The sequence below is a fragment of the Tursiops truncatus genome, chromosome 3 (assembly GCF_011762595.2).
Source record: "Tursiops truncatus isolate mTurTru1 chromosome 3, mTurTru1.mat.Y, whole genome shotgun sequence".
NCBI classification, from domain to species: domain Eukaryota; kingdom Metazoa; phylum Chordata; class Mammalia; order Artiodactyla; family Delphinidae; genus Tursiops; species Tursiops truncatus.
In genome coordinates, this window is record NC_047036.1 from 97,480,383 (window position 1) to 97,500,686 (window position 20,304).

General features: G+C 35.9%; 1 protein-coding gene across 2 annotated transcripts in view; it reads right to left on the reverse strand.

The window, feature by feature from the left end:
* Positions 1 to 20,304, reverse strand: part of DTWD2 (DTW domain containing 2) — a 102,490-nt gene that overhangs the window by 15,123 nt on the left and 67,063 nt on the right. For both annotated transcript variants that reach the window (XR_004525853.2, XM_019940873.3), the window contains exon 5: positions 2,825 to 2,953. Coding sequence is in view for 1 of the 2 variants with exons in the window: in XM_019940873.3 (XP_019796432.1) it covers positions 2,825 to 2,953 (129 nt within the window). In the remaining variant the exon portion in view is untranslated. The remainder of the gene's footprint in view (positions 1 to 2,824; positions 2,954 to 20,304) is intronic.

Sequence of the window (20,304 nt, forward strand, 5' to 3'; positions counted from 1 at the left end):
TCTAGTTACAAAAGTTCATAAGGCTTCCAAGGTATGAGTAACCCTGGTACATATTATAATGGCAAAATGAAAATCACCAACTTTCAGTTCAATTTTTCTGTCAATCTATAGACAAGAATCAGAGGCAAGGAAAGGCAAAAAGGTGAACTCTTCTTGAGAGCCCGGTGTCAGGCAATTAACATATATTATCCCATTCGATTCTCATAACAATATTATGAGGTAACTATTTTTTGTATATTGCAGATAAGAAAACAAAAACAAAGAGATTACATGAATTGTCTTTTGGCAAAAACTGCTGATGATAAGTGATAAAGTTTTAACTCAAACTTGCTTCAAAACTCGTATCATGCTATCTCCAAGTGACTGAAAACTGCTCAAGAATAAAGGAAGAGAATGAATCAACAGACTAAGAAGGCCATTCTATGCCAAGTTCTTTATTTTGAGGAGCCCTACCTCTACAGAATGAAGCCAGCTGAAAAATTACTACTCTCCCCATCCTCTTAAGGTTTTATTAGGATGCCCCTAATAAAAGGTTATTGGAGGGAAAAGGCATGTTATAGCTTTCCTCCCCAGGAAGGAAAGAAAACACCTATTTCAGAGCAGATGTTCAGAAGAATGTACTAATTTTTTTATTGTAGCTAGATTTAAACAAGCTGGACTTGGTGTTCCCCCACTAAGAAAGCTAATTGTTTGCCAGATATAATAATAAGCAACTTGGGATGTTTCATATGCTTTTTTTCTGCTCATGTTCCTGCGACCATCTTAACAGCACCTCCCAAATCACATGTCTGCTTATCAAACATCCTTCTTCTACTCCTGGTCACTATAGTATAACCACTCCTGGTGACCAAAGCAAAAAGTATGAGAACTCCAGGACCCCACTTTTGCTTTGGGATTTTATGTTCAACTTGATCCACAGAAAAAAATAAAAGCTCCAAAAGCTGAAGAGATGATAGATCCTTATACCCTTCTGTCTCTTAAACTCTGCCTGTTGTAAGATATTATACTAAAAACATAAGACAGGTTTCCTGCTGTGACAGTACATTAATTAATATCAGAATAATATATCTTATAAAGCTGGAAAGGGGGGAGCAGTAGCAGCATTTGTAGTAGTAGTACAAACCCTATGCCAAACCCTAGCCCTATTATACTATAACTACTACTACTAAAACACCACCATTACCAACATTAAAGCTTCTGTTTAGGAATGCAGTAAAGATCCAATACCAATTGTGGGAATAATAAATATAAATCCATAGAAGATTCTTTTTATAAACCAAAAGAAGAAGAGGAACGAAATTTTAAATTTACAGCCAAAGACCATTATATTTTTCCCTCAAGATTTAAACTTTTAATGAGGCCTGTGTCTGATGTTGGCTGATCCTAGGATTTTACATCAACAAAAAGGAAAATACAGAGACTGTACAGAAAGCAAGCTTAAACAACAGCCTTGGCTTCCATCTTTCCTTTAAGACACCTAAAAATAATGTTGTTTTCTGCTGAAGAACATACACAGATGATGGTTAATAAACAAAACAGAGAGACAAGTATAGGGGTATATTAAGTGTTATATTGATGGAAGGTACATGGGAGTAGGTGCTAAAGTCAGAGGGGAGAAAAAAAGGTCTGAGAACACTCCCTGGTTATTTGGAGGAAGGATTTAGGATCCCTCACGCATTTTTTCCCTCAAAAGAGAGAAAGAGAAATTGCCTAGACCCAAAACTAAGTCTACTCACACAGATACACACAAAAATAGCCTACTCATGAAAGCCTACTTCTTTCAAAAGAAAAAAGTCTCCAACTCTGACACATACCATGGCTTAGGGTAGGGGAGAGGAAAAGGGCAATTCAATGCTTCTTCTGGCATTCTTTAACTCCCCTTGCTTTGGAGGTCTTTTGTTCTTTTTCTTGGTAACTAATCCACTTATCCAGTTACTCTGACCTAAGCTTTTATCCATTATTGGAATTTCCCTCATGGCTAAGGCACACTTTTATAATAGAAATCATGGTGTATAATGAGAAAGACAGAAAGAAGGCAGGAAAGAGCATACTTTGTGCGTGCGTGTGTGTGTGTGTGTGTGTGTGTGTGTGTGTGTGTGTGTGTGTGTGTTAGAGGAGGGAGTTATAAAACTCCATTTAGTTTGCTATTTTTTTCTCTTGACATAAATGGGAAGTTTTTTACATGTTCTAAAAGGTTGAGATGTTGGTGAGCTCACTGAAACATTATTATTTACTAATGATTATGAATTATATATGAAATCATCAGGCTTTCATGGAAATTAAATAAAATGTTGATTGCAGGTTATAACCTTTTCACATTCTGTAGGCTTTTTTCTCAAGAAAAATTGTATCTTTTTATACCCTAAGCAAGGTTAATAAGATAAATAGGAAGTTGGTATATCTCCTTGAATAAAAGCACCAATGGAAAAAATCTTGCTGTAAAGTGTTCTTTTAAATAAAAAGAAAAAAGTCTAGTACAAGAGAACACAAAAGACTAAAACAGAAATACAGACTACTGAAAGACATATCTAGCCCCAAAAAACTATATTTAATGTTATGCTACTTAAAAACGATTTAGCATATTACAAATGCTGTTTGCACAGCTTAGAATGAATATTTAAATAATGCAATCTGGAACGTTAAACTAACAGAGAAACACCAGAGGGGAAAGGAAGGTTATAAAAGTGCACAAATTTCTATCACAGATACAGTCTACTTGTCACTTAAGTTACAAATTTAACAAGTTATGCATTTTTAAATTTTCTAGACAAAAATCTAACCAAACTCCTACTTTCAAAAACTATATAACTTTCCAAAGACATACCTCTTGTATGTAATTATTTTTCTCCAAGATAGAAAGAGCAACAGCTGCACACTCCAGTGTAGAAAGGCACCTATTAGTTGGTTGCGCCCGAATTACATATTGACTAGAAATGCTGGTTTTTAATTGCACCTGAAATCAAAAACAGAATAGAATGTAATTTTTCTTTTAAGTTTAAAACTATAAGGTCTGTTTTTTATTTTATTTTATTTTTGCAGTACGGGGGCCTCTCACTGTTGTGGCCTCTCCTGTTGCGGAGCACAGGCTCTGGACGCGCAGGCTCAGTGGCCATGGCTCACAGGCCCAGCCGCTTCGCGGCATGTGGGATCTTCCTGGACCAGGGCATGAACCCATGTCCCCTCCATCGGCAGGCGGACTCTCAACCACTGTGCCACCAGGGAAGCCCCTAAGGTCTGTATTTTAAATACTAATTACTCTAATTTCCTTCCAAAATTGCCAGTTTATAGATATTAAATGTATCAATATCTTCTATACATAATATCCTTTTATTATTGTTTTGTTAAATAGAAGCAAGAGGATAGTTACACATCCGACAAAGAAAATGTATTCAAAATATATACAAATTCCTACAAATCAAAAATAAAAAGACTAATAACCCCCTCCCAGTGGGCAAAAAGAGTGAACAGACACTTCACAAAAGAAGATATACAAGTAGCAAATAGGTACATGTAAAAGGGCTCAACATGATTTAATGTAAATTAAAATCACAATGAGGGGCTTCCCTGGTGGCGCAGTGGTTGAAAATCCACCTGCCAATGCAGGGGACATGGGTTCGAGCCCTGGTCTGGGAAGATCCCACATGCCACGGAGCTACTAAGCCCGTGTGCCACAACTACTGAGCCTGCGCTCTAGAGTCCGTGAGCCACAGCTACTGAAGCCCGTGCACCTAGAGCCCATGCTCTGCAACAAGAGAAGCCACCGCAATGAGAAGCCCTCACACCGCAATGAAGAGTAGCCCCCGCTCACCGCAACTAGAGAAAGTCCGTGTGCAGCAACAAAGACCCAACACAATCAAAAATAAATAAATAAAAATAAAATAAAATAAAATCATAAGGAGATAACATTTCACTCATTAGAACAGTTAACATCGAAAAGACTACCAGCACCAAATGAGGATAGAGTAAATGAAACTCTCATACATTGAAGTGGAAGTGAAAATGGTTTAATCACTTTGGAGAACTGACGATTGGGATATTTTATTTTCTGGTTTATTCCTCCATTATTTCTTAAACTGATAAGCATATGTCTGTGTGGGTGTAAATCTATATAAACACACAGAGATACACACACATACCAACACACACACACACACACACACACACACACACATATATATATACCCTCTCTTTAGATAAAAGTAGCATACTACAGATACTTTTCTCCATCGAGATAATATTTTAGCTGAGATAGAGTCAGACATGAGAAAGGCAATAGAAAACTGAATGTCAGCATTTTGGTCCTTTGATTCCTACTTTAATTAAATGAAACTCAAGTAATCTTACACTCATAAAGCCCACACTCTGACCAAAATCACATTTAAGGATATGTGATGGGAAATATGGTTTTTCCACTGATTGCTTTTTGTTCAAAAAATTATCCTCTACAACTTGTTTCCTTTCCTTCCTCAAAAAGAGATGAGGGGAGAAGGGGGAGGGAGAGAGAGAGGGAAACAAAGTGGGCATCATAAAAGATTCACTATAGAATGTATTGCCCTATATATGATTTTGGAATATATTCTTTAAAGCATAGTTGACTAATTATATTTTAGATATCATATTTAAATTACTCTGCATTTCTACCAATGGACAAGATGAAAAATAGATGCAGGGAGAGAAAGAGATGGAAGAAAACGGTTGAGAAACATGTATAATGATAAAAGAAAGCCTATGTTTAAATAACTGTAAGAATAATTCATGATGTTGATTAATTGTAATTACTAAAAGCTTTGATATTTCATCAGGCCAACTAGTAAAACAGAGTACAGACAACTACTGCTTTCAATACTTAATTCCAAGTCATCACTGGAGGAATTTATAACAAGCATCTGATTAAAACAAAACCTTTGGAAAACATGCAAAATTCACAGTGGATTTTGTTTATTGGAATTAATTTGATTTTTAAAAGAAATTTGTTATTTTGGGAGGGTGTTTTATTTCTTACTGTGGCTCACACGGCTGTATGAAAACAGAATTTGAAATATATCATTTGTTAAAAGACTTCAGAATATCCTTCACAAATCATCTCTCTGGGAGTTACCTAGTAACTGGATATATTAAAAGAGTATATATAACTAAGATCTGTCATATTATTAGGATACATGTTATTACAGCATGCTAATGTGATCTCACAGCACCTCCTTTTACGCTTACGTGCTATATCACCTTCATCACACACTTAATTCAGTGAGTAAATGAGCAAGACTAAAAAGAAACCCTGTTGATCCATCTTCTTGAGAAGTCACAAGCATCATAATAATTTTTCAGAAACTGCCTCATCTTCATGAATAAGTGTTCAAGAAAATCCAAGGCAAAATTAACTATTATAAGAAATGAAAAAAATTAACATATGATGAAAGTATGGTATGTAGAAAGAGGAACTACTGAAAGACCAATATTATTATATCAAAGTTGACAATAATTAATCACTTAATTTCAGTCATTTAGTTTCTCAGTTTCTGCTCACTTGATAAAAATCAGATAGCTGGACCTGATGGTATTAAAACCTATTTTTTAGTGATCAATCCCGAGATCATATAATGTATATGTAATTTTAATGCTACATTAATTATATATCATTATTGTTAATATATTATGTATAATTATTATATACAATCTTCATTTCCAATTTTTGGAAGCCATGCTGATGCAAAGAATGCTTCAATAATTTTGATCTTCTTGGAAGCTGGTTCTCCATGGGTAGAAGTTGTCTGAGGGCTCTTAATGTGACTTCTTTAGGAACAGGAGTATCATTGGTTGGTTCAGAATTCTACTGGTATAGGTTGTAAGCCTATAATATATAATATAACTCCCATTTTAGAAAGAGGCAACTCATCCAAATTTGACTTCTAGACTGAGCTTCAGAACTTTTCCACTGATTCTCTGGATTGGCTAAAATTTGAATTCCTTAAAATTCTTTTGTTGTTAATGCCTTCCTTTATTTTCTTCCATTAAATATATATTTAATATATAAGTATACCAGATAACAGTTTGACAGCTATGATCACTGTTCAGATGCTTTTTAAAAGGGTTTTTCCAAATGTCTCCTTCCTAGATAGACCTTTAGCTATTTTTGTGATTTGTGTCATTAATAGTGTGGAAGTCATAGCATGTTCGGTGGTTTAGTAATGACCTTTAGGACTCAAAAAAATATCCAAAGGATTAACATGCCATGGCTTATGTTTGCATAACATATGTCTTTAAAATAATTTACTATAATATAGTTAATTCTTTTGTCAAGAAAAATAAACTAAAAAAGACCTCAAAATTAAAATTTTAATCATCTCCACACACACACACCCCCAACAAAGCTGTATTTTTATAATTTGATGGTGATTACGTGTTATCTGTTCTCAGGCTCTTTTAAGACAAGTTGCATTATTACATAAAACTATTGTGCTCCTCACTTAATTATTAAGAGTCACAAGACATTCTAATCAGTTGATCAGCTTCCTTAAAGGTTTCTAGGAAAATCAATCTATTTTGCAGGCTTTCTGAAACAACCCTAGTCTAGAACAAGCTAAAAAAATTCTTTTTACTAACATTCTGAATTCCTTACCAGTGGAAGACACAAATAAAAACCCTCCTTTCTGAAGCACCCTTTTTTCTATGATCTTTCACAAACAAGAATCAGTATCTGAGTTTATGAGCTGCCCTTTGAAGGAGAGGTACTAAATCTTTTCTTCTAGCCCCAATCCCTCAATCCACTTCATTCCTTTAATTTCCTCAGTTTAGTTCAACACTATGATCTAATAGTGATAAGAGTCCAGCTTTGGCATCAGACAGTTGCCAGTTTGAACAGAGACTTAACCACTTATATGCAAAGTCTCATGCACTTGGACAGTAAGTACTATTCTAGAAAATGTACATATATTGTCTCATTTAATTCTCGCAAAGAACCTATGAAGTACTATTATCTCCATTTTACAGATGAGGAAACCAAAGTACAGAGAGGTGAAGTAACTTACCCAACGTTCCAAAATCAACCATGGTAAAGCAGATAAATGAATTTATAGTCTTCTTTGAGAGCTTGAGCTCTTCATAACTAGGCTAATAATTAAATGAAGTCTTAAGCAAATCCCAACATATTAAACAAATAAAACAAAGCTATTCTGCTGGAAAGCAAGGCTGAGGGACTCCTGAATAATTTTAGGGGTCTTATGAACACAGTGTAAAAAAAAAATGATAAAGGGGGAGGAGTCTTCTCAAGAATGAAAGTTTCTCACACATATCAATATCTATGTCTTGCTCCCATCTTCCCACACTATGAAGTCTGTAAAGTTTTTATAGAAAGTTAAGATTCCAGGATTAATGTTGAAACTCAGAAAATCTGATAAAAATAAGGTTAAAGGGGGCATTAGTTATAGATAAAATGATAATATTCTGCTACTTCCAAAACACATTATTGTTTAAATTTTTTTTTCTGAGTTGACCTGAGAAACTTCATTTCATAACAGTTTCTATGGTAAAGCACAATTCCAAAATTACCAAAGAACTTGTAGAATGAACACATTGGGTTTAAAATTTAGTACTTTCTTACACATTAAAATGATAATTAAAGTTACACATTGCTTTTCCACCACATAAAAACTTTGATGTTAAAAATGCAAACATACAATTCAGAAGCCTAAAAATTATGCACTTACAAATTTCAAATTTAAGCAAATCTAAATAATGATACAAAATTAAAATGCTGTTGAGTGACATATTTAATCAAATATCTTGACTAGTGTTTTTTCCTACTAATAAAAATATTTAATCTACCACATAACTCCAAGTAGTGCATATCTGAAGTCACTGAGAACTATGGGTATGGAAATATCTAGAGAAGGAAAGTAAAAACACATAGATTCATGAGATCACAGAATTGGAAGTTATCTTTATAAGTCAAATAGTAATCTCCACGTTCCCAGGCATAATTATTCTTTTAAAAAGTTTAGAATGACAGAATTAAAGTTTAAAATAATATTGAAATATAATAATTTCTCTTAAATAAAAAAAGTTTTATCTGAGTTTTTAAGCTTCCTCTTTAAAAAAAAAGGAGTAGAGACATGAAAACAAAAATTCCTTAAGATTATTGGCTACCACCCCTGGGGGCGCAGTGGTTAAGAATCTGCCTGCCAATGCAGAGGACACGGGTTCGAGCCCTGGTCCGGGAAGATCCCACATGCCGTGGAGCAACTAAATCCATGTGCCACAACTACTGAGCCTGTGCTCTGGAGCCGCGAACCACAACTACTGAGCCCACGTGCCACAACTACTGAAGCCCACGCACCTAGAGCCCGTGCTGCACAACAAGAGAAGCCACCGCAATGAGAAGCCCGCGCACCGCAACAGAGTAGCCCCCACTCGCTGCAACTAGAGAAAGACCGCACGCAGCAACGAAGACCCAACGCAGCCAAAAAAGTTTAAAAAACAAAAAAAACATTATGCCTACAATAACTTCAGAGTGATTTCAGTAAATTAACAAAACATTACACCATTAAACAAGCCAGAAAGAAGAATGTGACTATAGATTACACGTCTTGGCATTACTTTCTGCTGCTATTTTTCTCAGCAATACTTAATGGAGACGAGTCTCTGTTGAATAATGCTATAGAAACTAACTTTTGTGATATCTCCTGAAATTGAAATTGTCCAAACTAAGCATGTCTACATGTATGCATTTATTCATACTGGGCTTACATCAATTTATATCCTTTATTAGGAAACTTAGAACAGAAACTGACTTAGGATATTAGAAATTGATTTACTAGTCTCACCTAAGTAATAACCAATTTTATAATGTCTTGCTAGTGAAACATTTTCTCACCAAAGATAAATTTCATTTAACAATTATCATTTCTACTCATTTCAAAAGCTGTCATGGCTTTATAAACAGCTATTGGAAAATAAATCATAAATTAGCCTAGGTGTGAAATAAAGCACACATTAAACAATTACTTCATAAGTTCAATTTGTCACATAAAATTTTTATTTTAAAATTTACTGAGTTAAATTGTACACTCTTTTACTTTATTAACAACACTTTTCTATAACCTTGAATTAAAATAATGTGCATGAATTGGGAGACAGAAAAGCACAGTAACTAAAAGCATAAGAAAGGAAATTATTAACCCTACATAATAGTAGTATGACCTCAAACAAGATTTAAACTCTCAGAGCCTAAAACATTAACAACCTTAAAGAATGATTGTGCTCGGGCTTCCCTGGGGGCGCAGTGGTTGAGTGTCCGCCTGCCGATGCAGGGGGCGCGGGTTCGTGCCCCGGTCAGGGAGGATCCCACATGCCGCGGAGCGGCTGGGCTCGTGAGTCATGGCCGCTGAGCCTGCGCGTCCAGAGCCTGTGCTACGCAACGGGAGAGGCCACAACAGTGAGAGGCCCTCGTACCGCAAAAAAAAAAGAATGATTGTGCTTTAAGATGCTAATATATGTGAAGTGCTCAGCAATGCCTGCCATACAGTAAGCAGGCAATACAGGCAAAGATGTTGATGAGGGTGGTACTGATGCTACTGATGTTAACCAGGATAGTGCTAGTGATGATTTACAATGCTTTCTTCACAATCTAATGAATAAGTGTGAAGCAACTCAGCTTTATCGCAATAAAGCCAGATGAGTAGCCTGACCAAGAGTGTGGGATAAGATAAAACTTAGAGCTAGAAGAATGTCAAATTTTACAGGATGGAAGAAGAAAAGCTATTGAACAGGTAGAGCAAAAGCAGTCTTAGAAGCAGGAGAAAGAACCAGAAAGGAGTTTCACTGAATAACAGAGAACAAGTTACATTGCCAGATAAATAAAATATTCCTAACGGTAAGAATCCTGAAAAAGGCAGAAATATTTTCATTAAAGATATAATTTATATACAAGGAAAATATTCATATTTTACTCTTTTGCCCTTTAAGTACATGATCTAAGCATCATTAAAATGTGCAATAATTCCCAAAGTACTGAATCTTGTATCTAAATCTTTGATATTTCTTTAAAACATTCCCAAACAACACTATGTAACAGAAGAGACAGACCAAGAATTTATAATGATTTTTGAAAATACTTTTAAAATGAAATTTTTTCATTTCTTGAATGACCTTGCATGACTCTTTTATCTGCCTAATATTTTCAATATATTTTCTCATCTTCTTCTACCTCTGCACATGTGTAACTTATCTGTAATGTTTAATTGATTTTATGACAGTAAAACTGGCAGACGGACATAAAAAAGAATTGGTTAACAATAGGGTGCTATGTTCCTTTGAAGAATACAGAGTACAGAATACTTAAATGATAAGAAATTATGAGTTGCAGAATATCACAATTTTTTTAACTGAAGTATAATTAACTTACAATGTTAAATAGTTTCAGGTGTACAACATAGTGATTTGATATTTTTATACCTTTTATTACCTTTGATCATTTTACACCAAAATGATCACCAGGATAAGGATAGTTAACATCTGTCACCATACAAAGTTATTACAATATTATTGACAATATTCCCTATGTTGTACATTATATCTCCATAACTTTGTTATTTCATAGCTGGAAGTTTGTACCTCTTAATCTTCTTCACTTATTTTGCCCATCCCTTTACCCACCTCCCCTCTGGCAATCACCAGTAAGTTCTCTGTATCTATGAGTCTGTTTCTATTTTATTATGTTTGTTTTGTTTTTTAGATTCACATAGGGGAATTCCCTGGTGGTCCAGTGGTTAGGACTCAGCACTTTCACTGCCATGGCCCAGGTTCAATCCCTGCTTGGGGAACTAAGATCCCGCTAGCCACACAGAGTGGCCGAAAATAAAAATAAAAAAGTGATATCACACAGTATTGGTCTTTCTCTGTCTTATTTCACTTAGCATAATACCCTCTAGGTCCATCCATTTTGTCACAAATGGCAAGATTTTGTTCTTTTTATGGTTAAGTAATATTCCATTGTGTATATATACCACATATTCTTTATCCATTCATCTTTTCACAGACAATTAGGTTGCTTCCATATCTTGGCTATTGTAAATAATGTTACAATGAACACTGGTATGCATATATCTTCTTTAATTAGTGCTTTTGTTATTTTCAGTTAAATACCCACAAGTGAAACTGCTGAGCCATACGGCAGTTCCATTTTTTAATTTTTTGTTTTCCATAGCATCCGTACCAATGTACATTCCTATCAACATTGTACCAGGGTTCCCTTTTCTCCACATGCTTGCCAACGCTTTTTATTACTTGTCTTCTTGGTAACAGCCACTCTGAAAGGTGTGAGGTAATGATTTCATTTTGGTTTGGATTGCATTTCCCTGATGACTAGAGGAGTTGAGCATCTTTTCATGTGCCTGTTAGCTATTTGTACGTCTTCTTTGAAAAAATATCTATTTATGTCTTCTGCCCATTTTTAAATTAAATTGTTTGGGTTTTTTGATATTGAGTTGTATGAGTTTTTTTTAACCTATTTTGTGTATTAACCCCTTATTGAACTTGTCATTTGAAAATGTCTTCTCCCATTCAGTAAGGGGCTTTTTCATTCAGTTGATAGTTACCTTCACTATGCAAAAGGTTTTCAGTTTGATGTAGTCCCACTTGTTTACTTTTGCTTTTGTTGCTCTTGCTTAAGGAGACAGATCCAAAAAAATATTGTTGAGACCTATGTCAAAGAGCATACTGCCTATGCTTTCTTTTAGGAGTTTTATGCTTTCAGGTCCTACATTCAGACTTTAATCCACTTGACTTTATTTTTTATAGATGGTGTAAGACAGTGGCTTAAGTTTCGTTCTTTTGCACATAGCTGTCCAGTTTTGCCAACATCACTTACTGAAGAGTTTGTCTTTACCCCCATTGTATATTTTTGCTCCCTTTGTCATAGATTAATTGACATATTATAAGTGTGGGTTTATTTCTGGTTTGTCTATTCTGTTCCTTTGATCTATGTGTCTGTTTTTGTGCCAGCACGATATAATTTTGATTACTACAGCTTTGTAGTACAGTTTGAAATCAGAGTGCATGATGCCTCCATGTCTGTTAATTATTTTCTTAGACTATTTAATAGAGCTAGTGAAATCCAAAAAGTGAACTGGCGTTTCTTAAATAAATCCATTCAAACACAATTTGGACAACATAAAGTACCCTGCATAATAGCCATTAATGATATAATATATTCCCCTCAGAAATATAACATAATTCTGTCAACTTTGTAGCACGAAGAATATGTGCATAAATGTCAGATACTGAATTTGACAAGTGAATTAGTTTTTATTGACACAAATAAGGCTGAAAAATTACCACCCAAAAAAAGGGATGAAAGACTGATAATTGCAATGAAGAGTAAAAATAATACGGGAAAAGAATACAAGGTAAAGAATTCTTTAAAAATTACAGGAATTTCTTTTCTATTCAGTAGGAAAAGATTCTGATTTCAAATTAAAACTTAATTTCCCCAAAGCTTATCATTCACTTTTCAAATGATTTAAATGAAAATTCTTTTAGATGGTTAATCAAAACACTGGCATGGGCTCTTCGGTAGGGCTAATGGTGGACACTGGGAGGGCTCATGTCAAGGAGTACTTTGCAGAACTTCTGCTGCCAGTGTCCTAGTCTCCACGGTGAGCCACAGCCACTGCCTGCCTACACAAGAGACCCTCCAACACTAGCAGGCGAGTGGCTGACAGGGTCTTGGTGCTCTGGACGGGTGTCAGGCCTGAGCCTCTGAGGTGGGAGAGCTGAGTTCGGGACATTGGTCAACCAGAGACCTCTGGGGCCGATGTAACATCAAACGGCGAAAGCTCTCCCAGAGATCTCCATCTCAATGCTAAGATCAGCTCCACTCAACAACCAGCAAGCTACAGTGCTGGACACCCTATGCAAACAACTAGCAAGAGAGGAACACAATCCCACCGATTAGCAGAGAGGCTGCCTAAAATCATTATGAGGTGACAGACACCCCAAAACACACCACCAGATGTGGACCTGCCCATCAGAAAGAGAAGATCCAGCCTCATCCGCCAGAACACAGGCACCACTCCTCTCTACCAGGAAGCCTAAACAAACCACTGAACCAACCTTACCCATTGGAGGCAGACACCAAAAACAACGGGAACTACGAACTTGCAGTCTGTGTAAAGGAGACCCAAACACAGTAAGTTAAGCAAAGTGAGAAGACAGGGAAACACACAGCAGATGAAAGATCAAGGTAAAAATGCACCAGACCAAACAAATGAAGAGGAAATAGGCAGTCGATCTGAAAAATAATTCAGAGTAATGACAGTAAAAATGATCCAAAATCTTCAAAATACAATGGAGAAATGCTTAAAAACGATCTAGAAGAACTAAAGGGAAAAAAACCAATGATGAACAGCACAATAAATGAAATTTAAAATTCTCTAGAAGGAATCAGTAGCAGAATAACTGAGGCAGAAGAATGGATAAGTGACCTGGAAGATAAAATACTGTAAATAAATACTGCAGAGCAGAATAAAGAAAAAAGAATGAAAAGAATTGAGGACAGTCTCAGAGACCTCTGGGACAACATTAAAGGCACCAACATTCGAACTATAAAGGTCCCAGAAGAAAAAGAGAAAGAAAAAGGGACTGATAAAATATATGAAGAGATTATAGTTGAAAACTTCCCTAATATGGGAAGAGAAATAGTCAATCAAGACCAAGAAGCACAGAGAGTCCCATACAGGATAAATCCAAGGAGGAACATGCCAAGACACATATTAATCAAACTATCAAAAATTAAATGCAAAGAAAAAATATTAAAAGCAGCATGGGGAAAACAACAAATAACGTACAAGGGAATCCCCATAAAGTTAACAGCTGAACTTTCAGCAGAAATTCTGCAAGCCAGAAGGGAGTGGCAGGACATATTTACAGTTATGAAAGGGAAAACCTACAACCAAGATTACTCTACCCAGCAAGGATCTCATTCAGATTCGACGAAGAAATTAAAACCTTTACAGACAAGCAAAAGCTAAGAGAATTCAGCACCACCAAACCAGCTCTACAACCAATGCTAACGGAACTTCTCTAGGCAGGAAACACAAGAGAAGGAAAAGACCTACAACAACAAACCCAAAACAATTAAGAAAATGGTAACAGGAACATATATATTGATAACTACCTTAAATGTAAATGGATTAACACTACAACCAAAAGACACAGACTGGCTGAATGGATATAAAAACAAGACCCGTATATATGCTGTCTACAAGAGACCCACTTCAGATCTAGGGACACATACAGACTGAAAGTGAGGGGATGGATAAAGATATTCCATGCAAATGGAAATCAGAAGAAAGCTGGAGGAGCAATTCTCATATCAAACAAAATAGACTTTAAAATAAAGACTATTACAAGAGACAAAGAAGGACACTATATAATGATCAAGGGATCAATCTAAGAAGAAGATATAACAAGTGTAAATATTTATGCACCCAACATAGGAGCACCTCAACACATAAGGTAAATGCTAACAGCCATAAAAGGGGAAATCAACAATAACACAATCATAGTAGGGGACTTTAACACCCCACTTTCATCCAATGGACAGATCATCGAAAATGAAAATAAATAAGGAAACACAAGCTTTAAATGATACATTAAACAAGATGGACTTAATTGATATTTATAGGACATGCCATCCAAAAACAACAGACTACACTTTCTTCTCAAGTGCTCATGGAACATTCTCCAGGACAGATCACATCTTGGGTCACAAATCAAGCCTTGGTAAACTTAAGAAAATTGAAACTGTATCAAGTTTCTTTTCCAACCACAACACTATGAGACTAGATATCAATTACAGGAAAAAATGTATTAAACAATACAAACACATGAAGGCTAAACAATACATGTCTAAATAGCCAAGAGAACACTGAAGAAATCAAAGAGGAAATCAAAAAGTACCTAGAAACAAATGACAAGGAAAACACGATGACCCAAAACCTATGGGATGCAGCAAAAGCAGATCTAAGAGGGAAGTTTATAGAAATACAATCCTACCTCAAGAAACAAGAAACATGTCAAATAAACAACCGTTATATCTAAAGCAATTAGAGAATGAAGAACAAAAAAACCCCAAAGTTAGCAGAAGGGGAGAAATCATAAAGATCAGATCAGAAATAAATGAAAAAGAAATGAAGGAAATGACTGCTTATTGAAGCAAAGATCAATAAAACTAAAAGCTGGTTCTTTGAGAAGATAAACAAAATTGATAAACCATTAGCCAGACTCATCAAGAAAAAAAGGGAGAAGACTCAAACCAATAGAATTAGAAATGAAAAAGGAGAAGTAACAAGTGACACTGCAGAAATAGAAAGGATCATGAGAGATTATTAGAAGCAACTATATGCCAATAAAATGGACAACCTGGAAGAAATGGACAAAGGCTTAGAAAAGCACAAGCTTCTGAGACTGAACCAAGAAAAAACAGAAAATAGAAACAGACCAATCACAAGCAGAGAAATTGAAACTGTGATTAAAAGTCTTCCAACAAACAAAAGCCCAGGACCAGATGGCTTCACAGGAGAATTCTATCCAACATTTAGAGAAGAGCTAACACCCATCCTTCTCAAACTCTTCCAAAGTATAGCAGAGGGAGGAACACTCCCAAACTCATTCTATGAGGCCACCATCACCCTGATACCAAAACCAAAGATGCCACAAAGAAAGAAAACTACAGGCCAATATCACTGATAAACATAGAATCAAAAATCCTCAACAAAATACAAGCAAACAGAATCCAACAGCACATTAAAAGGATCATACACCATGATAAAGTGGGGTTTATCACAGGAATACAAGGATTCTTCAATATACGCAAATCTATCAATGTGATACACCCAATTAACCATCTGAAGGGTAAAAACCATATGAGAATCTCAATAAATGCAGAAAAAGCTTTTGAGAAAACTCAACACCCATTTATGATAAAAACCCTCCCAAAAGTAGGCACAGAGGGAACTTACTTCAATATAATAAAGGCCATATATGGCAAACCCCCAGTCAAAATCGTCCTCAATGTTGAAAAACTGAAACCATTTTCACTAAGATCAGGAACAAGACAAGGTTGCCCACTCTCACCACTATTATTCAACATAGTTTTGGAAGTGTTAGCCACAGCAGTCAGAGACGAAAAAGAAATAATGGAATCCAAATAGGAAAACAAGTAAAGCTGTCACTGTTTGCACATGACATGATACTATATACAGAGAATCCTAAAGATGCTACCAGAAAACTACTAGAGCTAATCAATGAATTTGGTAAAGTAGCAGGATACAAAATTAATGCACAGAAATCTCTGGCATTCCTGTACACTAATGATGAAAAAGCTGAAAGAGAAATTTAGGAAACACTCCCATTTACCATTGCAACGAAAAGAATAAAATACCTAGGAATAAACCTACCTAAGGAGACAAAAGACCTGTATGCAGAAAACTATAAGACGCTGATGAAAGAAATTAAAGATGATACAAACAGATGAAGAGATATACCATGTTCTTAGATTAGAAGAATCAGCATTGTGAAAATGACTCTACTACCCAAAGCAATCTACAGATTCAGTGCAATCCCTATCAAACTACCAATAGCATTTTTCACAGAACTAGAACAAAAAATTTCACAATTTGTACGGAAACACAAAAGACCCCAAAGTGCCAAAGCAATCTTGAGAAAGAAAAATGGAGCTGGAGGAATCAGGATCCCTGACTTCAGAGTATACTACAAAGCTACAGTAATCAAGACAGTATGTGGCACAAAAACAGAAATATAGATCAATGGAACAGGATAGAAAGCCCAGGTGTAAACCCATGCACATATGGTCACCTTATCTTTGACAAAGGAGGCAAGAATATACAATGGAGAAGAGACAGCCTCTTCAATAAGTGGTGCTGGGAAAACTAGACAGCTACATGTAAAAGAATGAAATTAGAACATTCCATAACACCATACAGAAAAATAAACTCAAAATGGATTAAAGACCTAAATGTAAGGCCAGACACTATAAAACTCTTAGAGGAAGACATAGGCAGAATGCTCTATGACAAAAATAACAGCAAGATCCTTTTAGACCCACCTCCTAGAGACACAGAAATAAAAACAAAAGTAAACAAATGGGACCTAATGAAACTTAAAAGTTTGCACAGCAAAGGAAACCATAAACAAGACGAAAAGACAACCTCAGAATGGGAGAAAATATTTGCAAATGAAGCAACTGACAAAGGATTAATCTCCAAAATATACAAGCAGCTCATGCAGCTCATATCAAAAAAACAAAAAACCCAATCCAAAAAAGGGCAGAAGACCTAAATAGACATTTCTCCAAGAAGATATACAAATTGCCAACAAACACATGGAAGGGTGCTCAACATCACTAATCATTAGAGAAATGCAAATCCAAACTACAATGAGGTATCACCTCACACCAGTCAGAATGGCCATCATCAAAAAATCTACAAACAATAAACGCTGATGAGGGTGTGGAGAAAAGGGAACCCTCTTGCACTTTGGTGTAAAGTGATACAGCCACTATGGAGAACATTATAGAGGTTCCTTAAAAAACTAAAAGTAGAACTACCATATGACCCAGCAATCCCACTACTGGGCATATACCCTGAGAAAACCATAATTCAAAAAGAGTCATGTACCAAAATGTTCATTGCAGCTCTATTTACAATAGCCCGGAGATGGAAACAACCTAAGTGTCCATCATTGGATGAATGGATAAAGAAGATGTGGCACATATATACAATGGAATATTACTCAGCCATAAAAAGAAACGAAATTGAGCTATTTGTAATGAGGTGGATAGATCTAGTGTCTGTCATACAGAATGACGTAAGTCAGAAAGAGAAAGACAAATACTGTATGCTAACACATATATATGGAATCTAAAAAATAGGTTCTGAAGAACCTAGAGGCAGGACAGGAATAAAGAGGCAGATGTAGAGAATGGACTTGAGGATACGGGGAGGGGGAAGGGTAAGCTGGAACAAAGTGAGAGAGTGGCATGGACATATACACACTACCAAATGTAAAACAGATAGCTAGTGGGAAGCAGCCATGTGGCACAGGGAGATCAGCTCGGTGCTTTGTGGTCACCTAGAGGGGTGGGATAGGGAGGGTGGGAGGGAAACGCAAGAGGGAGGAGAAATGGGGATATATGTATATGTATAGCTGATTCACTTTGTTATACAGCAGAAACTAACACACCATTGTAAAGCAATTATACTCCAATAAAGATGTATAAAAAAAAAATTCAGGGCTTCCCTGGTGGCGTGGTGGTTGGGAGTCCGCCTGCCGATGCAGGGGACACGGGTTCGTGCCCCGGTCCGGGAAGATCCCATATGCCGCGGAGCGGCTGGGCCCGTGAGCCATGGCTGCCGAGCCTGCGTGTCCGGAGCCTATGCTCCGCAACGGGAGAGGCCACAACAGTGAGAGTCCCGCGTACCGCAAAAATAAATAAATAAATAAATAAATTCAATACCTCTGTACATTTTTAAAAGTTTAAAAATAAATAAAAGACAGATCATCCTCATAAATAAACAGATAAAACATTGGCATGTTAATTCCACGCTTCTTATGGAAAGCATTAATTACAATAAAAGTATCACTATGATGATATACAATATTTAACAAATTGTAGTTTACTGTTATGTTGCTTTTCACCATCTGCTTAATGAAAGGTTCTGTACTTTAGCTTACTATTATTTTATTAAAATTCCCATCAATTCCTTAATCCATATAAAAGCTATTTGCATGTATTTAATTTATGGGCAATATCTACAGCCTAATTCCATCTATCTGTATTAATTAGTTCTTTTTCTACTAGACAAGGTTAGCAGTCTCGGCCAGAGACACAAACACATAAGTCTTTGTAACTATTAGCATGACTTTTATTTTTTAATAACATTCTTTCCAACAACAGTACTCAATTCCAAGTCAATATCCTTTCTAGACTGAATCTCTGCAAACGCCTATCTGGACATCTTGCTTCCACTTCCATCTTCTTATAAATCCTTCTATATGTATCAGCCAAGTGAATTTCTAAAAAACAAACTGATCACATTATTACTCATATTAAAATCCTTAGCTTGCCACTAGGCAAAATCCTTACCTCACTACATAGCCAGACTAAGTATAAAAAAGTATTTACCTTTTCTTTGCCTGGCTAACTATTACTATCCTTCAGTTCTCAAATGCTAAAGAGGTCTTCATGAATTCCCAACTTCAATCAAATTGCCATTTTAAAGCATCCCCAATATGCCACTCACAGAATTTAATTTGTAATTATATACTGACCTAAGTGGCTATTTCCACACAAAGTAAGCTCCACTAAGGCATGGATTATTTTACTTACAACTTACTGTATTCTAGTGTCAATAACAGTGCCCCAGAGTGGCTGGTATTCAATAAATACTGGTTGAATGAATGAACGCTGATGATAATCATTAGAAAAGAAAAAACCTATAGCTATGAATTCAAACCCAGCAGTTAAATACTTAAATTTATGGTTTTTTGGTAACTTTGCTGGGCAAGAAGACGTGGAAATGAGAGGTGGAGAAAGGAATTGTATAAAGACATTAGGGTTCTCTGTCTGAATTTAAACTTATGAAGTTGAGAGAATTCCCTGGGTGGTCCAGTGGTTAGGACTTGGTGCTTTCACTGCCAGGGCCTGCGTTCGATCCCTGGTCGAGGAACTAAAAACCCGCAAGCTGCATAGCATAGGCCAAAAAAATAAATAAGTAAAATAAACTTACAAAGTTGATAAACAACTGCTTTAGTCAATTATTAAATTTTATATAGAAAAGGTGGAAATGGGAAACAAATATTATTAGTCATAATTTATCTCTTTTGAGGGACTTCAGTAAGTTGTGTTTTAATTTTTTGTTTTTTGTTTTTTAGGTAAGACGTGGATTTATTTAGAAATACACATTCCATAGACAGAATGCAGACCGTCTCAAAAGGCAAGAGTGGCCCCAGGGCATGGGGTCACCTTGGAAAGTGAGAGCGGCCAAGGGAGAAACACCCCCCACAGACAGAGTTCGGGCCATCTCAGAAGGTGAGAGGCCTAGTAAGTTTATTAAGCAGGGAGAGCCCACTGACATCACACAAATCCTTTAAGAACTAGAAATTTAGCCAGTTGTTCATATTACAGGAAAAGAAATGCAGTTCCTTTTAAGCTGAGAAATTTGTAAAAAAAATTGGACTTTGTGAAGCAAATATGAACTGTTTAATGAAAATATATATATATATATA